Below are 11288 nucleotides of genomic sequence, written 5' to 3'. Positions count from 1 at the left end.
GCATCTTGTTTCTTTTTATAAATTAATTAATTATATATGATATGTGAGCATGTAAAGGTTGACCACCATTCTGCTTTGGTTCTTGGATCTGTTGATGATGAATTGTCGAATAGCTTTTTTAATGTGCAATATTTCATAATTTATTCGGGTGCCATCACTGCCATGTTCTAAACATTGTATGTATGTAGTCAACAATTACTAATAGGGATTCACTTTGTCTAGAGCAATTTGAAGATTATTTTATATATTGTTGTTGTTGTGGATTTGATATGAAAACGAAATGTATATACTGCATTCTTAATTATCACGGATTGTGATTTGACAACTTAATATGGTCATTATAGGTTTATAACTTGTCAACTTTTTTTTCTTATTTAGTTCAGTTATTGTAAATATCTCTCGTGTCCTTGTCTGTGCATCGACCACTAATTAGCTTCAATGATAGGGCATCATAGAATTCCTAGCTTTAATAACTAAATTATTCATTATTGACATACGGCTTAATTACGTTCTACCGCATGAGGAAATTATTTTTGTCAATCAACAACATTTAGTCATTTAACAATTGTGACTAATAAACACACTTCAAAATATATTCAATAATGCCCGAACTAAAATAAAACAAGAGTTGCTTCAATTCCAAGACATTAGGATTATTACAAGCATTATGAAAACAATATAATACAGTAGTAGTACTACTACTACTACTATACAAGAACTTAACTAAATAACTAAGCACTCGAGTGATTAGCTTATTGAACATACAAAGCAAAAGGACATCAACATTATTAGGACATCAACTTCGTTGCTTGTTCTAAACTTCTAATTATTTTTTGCAAAATCAGTGACATTAAAATGACTACATTTGAGTGAGTGAGACGTAAGCAAAGAGGTGAACCCTAATTTGTTAGATTCAATATCAAACTGCATAAGGTTCTCTTCAAGTTGCTTGGCACCAATCACAATGGATGTCTTCTTATTCACTCCATTATCAACAAAACCCAAACACCACAAATCCAAATTATTTTTCTTATTCTTAACCCTCACCATTGAGTTTGCACCCACAATCCTCCACACCACACCCTTCTTCCCTCCCAACTCAAGCTCAACGGTCGGCACATCCGGACCTATACTTGTCACTTTGACCAATCTCGCGGCATAGCACACGCTAAAAGGTTTTACTGAACTAGTTCTCGTGAGGTTAAACCTAGACGAACTTGCCTCTTTTATGAACAATTTCGTAAATGCTTTGTAGATAGAACTTTCTAAAAGAGTGTACGGAGTGTTACTACTAAACTTGGTGCCACCAATACCCAAAAAGTTTTCATGATCAATATTCAATAGAGAAACATTGATGGGGACATTTTGACCGTTGATTCTAATGGAAGTTAGGTTAACGAAATACTCATAGGAAGGTGGGTCATCGGAATAAGAAATCACAGTATCGCCAATGCCGTCTGGATTCACAATGAGTGGAGTGTAAATAAGTGATTTCGAAAGGTCAATTTTGGAATTTTGGAAAAAAGCGTAGTAGGGTCCTTTGGATCCAAAGAAAGCAACTCCGGTTGATTTAGATGAACCAGGAAAACAAACCGCAAAAGTGTTAGGAACCGAGAGAGTCGAACTAATTTGATTCGGAAGAGAGAGATTGTAACGGCTCAATGAAGCTAAACCGGTTACTTCTTTTGGTAAGCCTTTAAGAAGAGAAGAGTGTGCACAAGAAAACGTGTAATTTGGAAGAGAAATAAGGTGGGTTTTAGTTGACACGTCAGCATTAGGAAGTGCCAGCGTGTCAATAAGCGTGGCATCAAAATCATAGTCTCTAACGACTAAGTGTATGTTTGGATTACAGTTTGCAAACTGGAGTTTGCATAAAATTGATTTTGTAAAATTGATTTTGATAATAAGTTGGTTTAGGTTAACGTGATTTATGTTTGGTAATTTTTATATCAAAATTGATTATAGTAAAATAAATGTTGTTTGGATTATACTACTCAAAATCACTTTTAAATGAAAAATTACTAATAATAAAAAATATAAATAAAAAATACAATAAAAAACATAAAAATTAAAATATGAAAATGAGTACTAAAAATAATAAAAAATTAAAATATTCAATTTGTTAGTGATTGAAATAAATCTGAACGATTTTGATGAAAAAAAATGGAACGAAAATACTATGAAGAAGTAGGAAGAACTATAAAGAATGACTGTGAAGATAATAGTTACTGGTATCTGGTATCATTCTTATAGAAGAAAATGAAGGGTAGGGTTGGTAAAAAAGAAATATTTTAGTTTCTCCTAAACGTGAAACGTGAAACGTAAAACGCAGAAGCTACAAATTTTAGCTTCTCCTAAACGTGGGTTTAGAGGCAGAATCAATTCTGCGTTTAAAAAGAAAGAAATTGCCAAACATCAAAGCGAAACTTTCAAGAAGCTCAAACGGGCTTCTGTCATCTCCAACGTGTTTGCTAAACACACCCTAAGTTTTCGGGATATGCACCGCATATGGGATTTTCTGGAATGCAGTTAGGGTCGGAGAGACCGGCTTCGGTGCAGTTGCTGCAAGAAGCTCCACCGAAGCCGAGGTAAAAACAAAAGGTGCGATCGCAATCGACATAGCGAAAAGAGGAGGAGTTGTAGTTAGCATCACAAAGTGTCCATGGGAACAAGAAAGCGAGGTCAAGGAAGAGTTTCGTGGGGCGAAGTGGGGTTTTGAGGTACACAGAAAGAGTGAAGAGGTTGGTGGATTTGTCCTTTGAAACTGGTGAGATTAGAGTTGTTTGTAGGGTTGGAATGGGAAGAAAGAAGAAAGTAAAGAAGAGTAAGAAGAAGGTGAAGCTCCATGGTGAAAGAGAATGTGGCATTTTTGGAACTATTATCAATGGAGACAAAACTAAGTGGGATATAATTACAATAGATTAATTTAATTTATATAGATGAGCAAGGATCGATTTTATATTATGATAATGATGATCACATATTCCAGTGTGTATCACGTTAGAAATATAAAACTGTAAAATTATTAGGGTTTTCAAAGAAAATAGAAAATTTTAATTTATTAATTTGTGTAATCCACTAATTGCATCTATAATAATTGATATAATACATTGATCGATGTAGCGGTGGAATATAATATAGCGTATGGATCCTATGGAATAACAGCATGCCATGATCTATCGAATCTATTTCTCTTAAATCATATCATATAGTATTTATTGGATCTCATGATATGCTGCTTCTAATAAATGTGCAAGGATTATCTTATTCAAATTTCAACATGTGATAATATTGTCGATTCTTCTAAACAAATCAAGTGTGAGGGATTCACTTGTCTAGTAGTGCAATGTTCTAATTTATTTTGTATATTATTCTTTCTAACTAGATTATTTGAAATCGCCATTCTTTTCATTTCAGCCATGGTTCCATATGATAATCATATCCTCTTGCTTTGTCAAGTGTACAAGGCATCGTATTTTATTTTGAGGAGCGTTCTCTCTCATCAGCTTTAGTTAGCGTCCTTCTAAGATAATTATGTTACAGTAATTATAGTGATTATGATATTTTAAAAAGTATTGTTAAAATTAAAATAATATTTTTTTAAATGTTACTTTAAAAGAATATTATCAAAATATAAAAAACAAATGAGTTTAATTTTAGGTTACATCTTGGTGCTCACATTATTATGCAACTATTGAATTCTGACCGCCGTGTCGGGTTGGTTGTGGTGGTGGCAATGGCTGTGAATGTGGCGGCTTTACCCCCGTTACCATGTGTGGAGTGTGATGGTTGCCATAACCATATGGATCTATGAGGTAATTATGATGGTTATAGTCAGCATTAGAAGTACCCTCCCCTTGAGTTGAAGGACAAGTCTATTGAAGGAAAATAGTACTACAAGCATCATCACTATTATAGTCAATAATAGTTGACTTTGGTCCATCTTGGGGAGCACTATTAGTAACACTTGTGCAACTATCTGAATTCTATTTGAGCAGGGACTATACCATAAATTAGTTGAGTTAGCATCTTCCTTTGATGCATTTTGGGAAGCACCACAAGCACTTGTGCCATTCCTTGCATTTGACTCATTTGGGTAAGGACCATGCCCTACATAAATTGGGCTAGTGTATGTCTTTGGAACATTTAAGGAATCACCACAAGTATTTGGGCTAGCTAGTGTTTGCATTTGATCCTTTTTTGCAACAACATTGCCCAACATGATTTGGGTTATTATTTTGTTGGTTTGGGCTTTTTTGTTGGACCAAGTTTGGAGAGGCCCATCTTTCTTTTCCTCGTTGAAAGTCATTCTCCCACTCCTAGTTTTGGTGAACTCCAATTTCTTCCTCTATCTGCATATATGATGTATTCACCTAGGAAATCATGTGAATGTTAATTAATATGAAAATTAGCATAAGGAATTTTTTAATCAGATAAGTAAAGAAGTGGATAAATTAAATGACCACATTACCATCTGTGGTTGATAGCAAATTTTGTGCCTCCTTTTGACACATGGTGCAGTTTTAACTCTACAAAAATAGAAAAATAAATTAAACTTAGAAGCTTGGGTAATTTGTTGAGAACTAGGAGAAATTCATAATAAGTGGTGAAAATGTTGTTACCTTGGAAGCAGAATTAGAGCAATGCATTATTGGAGAATATAGCTTTTATAGGAACTATGTTGCAAGAGAGATTTTTAGGGTTTTGATAGAATAATATGAGGTATCTTATATACAGAAAGAGGATTGCTGATGTATCTTCCTAATTTATGTGAAGTTAAATTATTGATTTTCATGTTCATCTCATATAAAAGTACCAAGCATGAATAAATCTTTTTTAGCATTTCATAATAAATGTCACCGTGATGCACCTGATTTTGGATTAAAAAGCAACAATAAATAGAATGAATTTGGAACAGCCCTCAGTTCATATGGGAAAAAAAGGAATACAATTAAACATCATAAGGTGTATATGGTGTAAGGTGTGCTTTGCTAAGTATATATGTAACGGTCTATAATTTTTGTCAAAAAAGGAGTTATTCACCTAGTTTGTATTAGTTGGCAGAATCAATACTAAAGAGAGATTGAATAGTTTGGGCATTATTGATCAAAATGATAATATTTGTATTCTATATTAAAAAGATACTTAAAATAATTATCACTTTTTTTAATTGTGAGTTTACTTGGCAAGTGTAGTGTGCTTGTTTATCCCCTTATAGAAAATTATGGTATATTTCAGGAATAATTCAGTAACACTTTGAGAGTTGAACAGGATTTCCTGTGAGGAAAGGCGAACGTAATAGGTGGTTGATTAGTTTCTTTGCTATCGTTTGGAATACGTGGTTGAAAAGGACAGAATATTCAGAGATCAAGAAACAGGTGTAACAGAAGTTATCAACAAGTCGATTAGGAGTTACAAAGAGTGGATTGATTTTGATGCTTTTCGTTGTTGATGGCAATGCTGGAAATTACTACGGATTAATTTTTTGTTTGACTAGTACCTTTATTTTCACTAGTTACTCCATCTTGCAGAAAATAATTTATGAATGGAACTAAAAATGGTGTTATGCAAGGTTATTGTAAGATGGTGTGTTATCCTGGAATGTGGATCTGCCAAAAACAGCTTCTGAAAAACGCAAGTTGCGTTTTATTGATGAACAAAGTTGAAGCCAATGCATGGATGGGACGTGTCTGCTGCACACTGAAAAACGCAAGTTGCGTTTTATTCCAAGACACAAATGAAACCAATGCATGCAGAAGGGTTTGGTCAAGCCACACTCCACAATCGCAAGTTGCGATTGTCACTGACCCTTATTGCATGTTCGACGCTTTGTTTGGGCGTGGGAGCGTATGCCGTTCATGGCCCCTATACCGCGCAATCAGCTTCTCGATATTGGTGTTCCACTTGCGCGACGGTATTGTACTTTACTGTTATTATTATTATTATTATTATTATTATTATCATCCTTGTTGTTGTTGTTGTTGTTGTTGTTGTTGAGGTCATCCTACTTGTGCGTAGGTGGAGTCATTGGCGCCGGCATACAAGATATACACGGAGGTCTACGGCGCAGTTTAGACGAGGACTCGATGACATGGGAGTCAATGATGTGAGTTTTAACCATTTAGGTATGCGTCTTTGTTAAGAAAAATAATGTTACTAATAGGTCTCGTGCTTACTGGTGTGCAGTTTACATGGCGGCCGTATATCGACGTGGATGTTCCGATCGAACTCGGCGTAAATTTGTTTATGTGCTCCACGAAGTCGCCATTAGTGTCGTTCGAATGTATAGAATGGCACCCAACAGATCGAGTTCGTCGACAATTCGGGTTGCAGCAGCTTTCACCAGACCCGGCATTTCAGATCGGTAGTGCTCATTGCAGGCGTTTGAGCGGTGCCCAGCATCATGACTAGAAGCGCACCTTTATATTTACCGTACAGGTGTGTGCCATCAACCTGCACCAGTGGCTTGCAGTGTCGGAATGCTACTATACACGGATAGAAGCTCCAAAAAACGCGATGAAGAACTCTTACACCTTGAACCTCCTCACTCTCACGGTAAACAGGGAGCGTCTTTATTTGAACACGAGACCTTGGCATCTTTGCAGTCATTGCTTTCAGCCAAACTGGCAGAGTCTGGTAAGAAACCTCCCAACCACCAAAAACTTTTGCGACAGATTTCTGCTTTGCCAACCAAGCCTTGCGGTAACTGATAGTGTAGTTGAACTTTGACTGAACTTCTGCAATAATAGACTTCACCTTTATGGACGGATCTGCTTCGACCAACGGCCTAATGGCATCTGCAATTGTGTCTGAGTCCAACTTGGCATGATCTTGCGAGATAGTTCCCATGGTGCACGTGTGTTTGCCATTGTATCTCCTGATCTCCCAACAAGCTTTCTTTCGAATCAAACTAGCTCGGATAAGCCAATCGCACCCGGCACCATAACCCTTGCATTTCGCATAGAATGTCTGCGGCTCAGACTCATACACAGTGTAATCAACTCCTCTAGAGATAGTGTAGCTTTTGATTGCAGATATCACCGACTCTCTAGAGCCAAATTCCATTCCGACACTGAATTCACCATCTTCGGCCGCAGCGTTGCCTTCACCTACGATAAGCGCACCACCATCAGTCAGACAAGGCAAATAAAATGGACACTAGTGGTAACGTGAATTAATAACCATAATATAACATACCCATATTCGCATACTCAGAAAATTCTGGGGCATGCATGGCTTCGAGATCAAGAGTCCGCATAAAAGACGGAACACCAAACGGCTGCTGGCTTATAACAGCATGCGCTTCATTTGGCACCGCCGGATTGCCGGCCAGATCTCCGTCATCGTTTTCGTCATCGACTTCATAGTTGGCTTCGAACTCCTCTTCACTGTCGTCGTTATCTTCTTCCCAGCCTATATCCCCAAACTCGTTAATGTTGACCTCCTCGTCAAACTCGTCCACCCCCGTATGCTGTTCAAACTCAACGTACAACTCTATTAGCGGCACCTGAAATCGGGTTTGTTGATAAATACAGAACATCCGCTGCATGCTTGCATCGTCAGTGATGACCATTATTTGAAACTGTATCAGCCCACCAAATACTTGTACAGGACTCCTGTACAAAATATAGCTCACCCTTTTCGAAATGTGACTTGGTATGTTGACACAAATACCATTTTGCAACTCCACAAAACTCGTGGTATATGGAATAGCAAATGAAAACGGACATTTACAAACAAAAGTCACTCCTTCGTGTGTGTTCGATATAACCTCACCGTTATAATACACTCGTATATTTGCAATACCTTCCATAATCTCACTTTTTTAACCCTTCTAATACCCAAAAAATCTCACAATTAAGAGATGCATGAACGAATGAAAGGTGAAAAGGAGCACAAGTGAGAGATTTAGGAGTGAGGTACGAGTTTGAGATAGCTGAGTTAGCAATTTATAGGCAAAGTTCTTCATTATAATATTATATTACATATAAAACGCAACCTGCGTTTTACGGACTTCAAAAAAAAATTTTCGGGCCAAATAAAACGCAACATGCGATTTACTCTGCCCAAAAAAATTTCTGAGCCCATCAAATTCACAAACGCATCATGCGTTTTATATTAAAAAAAATTTTTTAATTCCAATTTCACAAACGCAACATGCGTTTGTCTCCATTCAATTGTAAAGCAAAAAAAATTTAATTGTGAAGCATAAAAAACGCAACTTGCGTTTGTTATATGTCCCATAGCAGTGCAAAATTTGGTGAAACACCCATTTCAATGCACATCACCAAAACCTTTTCCATATCAAAATTAATCAGCCTCCATCTTGTGGTGTTGATTTTTTGTTTCAAACAAAAAAATTTATGTCAAAAAAGGATGCAAAATCTCTCCTAAGTCTTAACCAGCTTTGAAGACCAAGAGCTAATATAATTCTTTTCTATGCCTCATATAGTAAATAGTTAAGATTTAGTCAGTTGAAACCATCAAGTTATGTTTAGTTGTTATGCGCATACAAACATTTTCATAGAAAAGATCATTAAAAAAAAAAAAAAAAGAGCATCATGTGTAGTATCATCTAAATATAAACAAAATTGATGTAAATTCATTCCGTTCTTAACTTATATGATTGATCGGAACAATTTATTAAGCTCAACAAATATGACTAGATGAGCATAATCATACTAAGTTTTCTGTAAAATTTTGAATTATATACATAATCCACTGAAAGATTAGTAATTCAGAAGTTCTAAATATCATTAAAAATCATCATTCCAAAAACAATTAAAAGAGGTGTACATTTTTTTGGAACATCGTGTCAACATCCATTTTATCACCTTTATTTAAATTTTGGTGTGGCCTCTGCCTTTCAAGCTAACTCCACTTATTTTTCTCCCCTTAAGATCTTTTAAGATGCAACATAAATACTAAGTTTCAAATTTTCAAATAACAATCTTTATCCAAATACATGTAATTATGTTACACCAGAATACAGCCTTCCATCACTATAACAGCCTTTCCACGTAAAAGCACTCTTTGCTTCTTCTCATCAAAATGAATATTGAAAACACCCCCTCTGCTTGATGCCTAATCAAATAATAGTGAGTTTGAATAAAATTTAGTTTAGGCTAAAAAGATAATTAATCACACAATAAGTTAATTAAAGAATAGTACCTGATAAGCATTTAAATCACACTTGCCTAGCTTCTTGCTCCAATATGATGCTATGGCACAATGTGCAGTACCACAAACAGGATCCTAAAACAAATTGCAAGTTAAATTTACCATATGATCTCATCTCATCACTAGTTCTAATTTGATATATTTGATTTTAATTTAAGATTCTATACATATGATACAACACCCTCTTATTAATTGTACTAAATGAACAACTTCTCTTAAGAGATAATGCAGGTATATATATATATATATAAGTTTATCTTACTAAGATCTTATGTCTGCATCAACAATTCATCATCATATTAATAGTGCAACTGAAGGAACATTAGTTTACCTCATTGATTCCGAATTTTGGGCAGAAGAAACGACTGTAGCAGTCAAATCCTGAGCCTGAAGGAGCAGCAGCTGTAACAATTATTCCCCTTCCTGGAAATTTTACAATTTCATCAAGTTTTGGTTCTACTTTTATCACTGCTTCTCCAGATTTCACTACAACCTATCAAGAAACCATAAAATTCAAATGTTTGCTAAAAATATAGTCTTCATATGTATAAATTTATCACTTCTCTTTACAAATATTTATAACAGTCACTTTTTGGTAGATCTTAACAATGATAGTAAAGTTAGGAGATTACAAACAGGTCATCTGAGTTTTGTGTCCCCTTTAGATCAATGATCTCAACACCACTCAATGCCTCAGAAATTTGAGAAGTCTCATTAAAGTTGGATTCTTTGATAGGGTCAGCAGGGAAATCCAATTCAACATAGAAACTATCCTTGCTTTCTTCTTGTTCATCATTGGTTGCCGGGATTCTTTTGGCAGTTACTATTCCAGAGAGTGTAACAAATTCAATGACATTATTATTGCCATCAACCAAACCAGATGAAAATAGTGTATGTGCTGCTGCTAATGTTGCATGCCCACATAGTTTGACCTGATCAATAAGCAATGAAACTAAGATATTATTACACTGTCTTCACACAAGATTGTAATCTTTGGCTGCATTTGGTTCTGATAATTGAACAAGACACAAAATTTAAATTGTTTCTTATTGGTGTTTTTGTGTCCTTTCTGTTAAGAAGACACAAAATATATTAATTTACTGTCTAACACAATATCTTTCTAGTTCAACTAGTAAGTCAATTTTTTTTAGTTACAACTTTTTTCTAAAATCTAAATTTTAAATCCTAAATCCTAACTCTAAACCTTCCAAAAAATGAAAGTAAAATATTTTTACAATAAAAAAAAGTTAACTTGCTAATTAAAAATTGATTCTATGTAAAAAAATTTTCTGAAATGTGGATACAAAATATTTATCTGCCTCCTCTCCTCTATCTCTTTCTCTATATCTATTCCAAACACGGTTTCAAGAATATCACCTAATATATAAGGAAATTTACGAAATTACTCTTAACATTAACAACAGAGTTGTTAGAAAAAGTTTAACTTGAACAGGATGAAAATTAAGACAAGAAAAGTAAATTGAGTTGAACCTCAATGAGAGGAGTGAACCATCTGAGAGCAAAACGAGGAATAGAATATGATCCATTATGTATTTGAGTCAAGAAAGCAGTTTCTGAAATATTGAACTCTGCAGCCACAGATTGCAACCATTTGTCTTCTCTTTCTTCTTCATCTAACAAACACACAGCTGCAGGGTTCCCCTTGAATGCTGACTCTGTGAACGCATCAACCTATTCCTCATCATAAATTCACAATATTAAATCCTAGTTGTTGTTGTCAGTATATATGAATAAATAATCATTTGCAGGAAGAGTAATAATTCAAGAATACCAGAGTGTACTTGACAGGTTTGTTTGCCATAGAAGAAGAACACAGGTTTATTCTGATGAACCAAACTCCTAATAAGATGTTAGAACCTTGTAAATGTAAGTGTCAACTGTCAACGCTTTCTGTTAGTCTTAGTGTTTCACTTTCCTTTTCATTTCTATTATTGTTATTATTTGGGGAAATTGTTGACAATTACTACTATTCAACAAGCTGGGGTATTGAGCAGTCTTTGCTGAAAAAAGTGGGGAGCAACAAGGAGATGAAAAGAAAAAAAAAATAATCCTTCATATCTATTCATATAAAATATATATTAATATAT

General features: G+C 35.0%; 3 protein-coding genes across 3 annotated transcripts; all 3 read right to left on the bottom strand.

Annotated features, from left to right (window-relative positions):
• Positions 612-1914, bottom strand: LOC107627906 (basic 7S globulin 2-like; the record flags this gene model as incomplete). Its single annotated transcript, XM_021117081.1, has 1 exon — positions 612-1914. A coding segment is annotated over one exon (1092 nt), but the record flags the coding sequence as incomplete, so codon positions are not given.
• Positions 6340-7813, bottom strand: LOC107627905. Its single transcript, XM_016330714.1, has 3 exons — positions 7198-7813; positions 7042-7109; positions 6340-6969 (listed from the first exon to the last, which is right to left on the bottom strand). Exons 1-3 carry the CDS (start codon positions 7811-7813, stop codon positions 6340-6342), a joined length of 1314 nt encoding a protein of 437 aa, XP_016186200.1.
• Positions 8728-11234, bottom strand: LOC107626059 (uncharacterized isomerase BH0283). Its single transcript, XM_016328840.2, has 6 exons — positions 10973-11234; positions 10672-10872; positions 9813-10112; positions 9512-9673; positions 9172-9255; positions 8728-9084 (listed from the first exon to the last, which is right to left on the bottom strand). Exons 1-6 carry the CDS (start codon positions 11000-11002, stop codon positions 8977-8979), a joined length of 885 nt encoding a protein of 294 aa, XP_016184326.1. The 5' UTR covers positions 11003-11234; the 3' UTR covers positions 8728-8976.

This window comes from Arachis ipaensis, chromosome B02 (assembly GCF_000816755.2).
Source record: "Arachis ipaensis cultivar K30076 chromosome B02, Araip1.1, whole genome shotgun sequence".
In the NCBI taxonomy this organism is placed as follows: Eukaryota; Viridiplantae; Streptophyta; class Magnoliopsida; order Fabales; family Fabaceae; genus Arachis; species Arachis ipaensis.
This window is presented reverse-complemented; position numbering and strand designations above follow the sequence as displayed.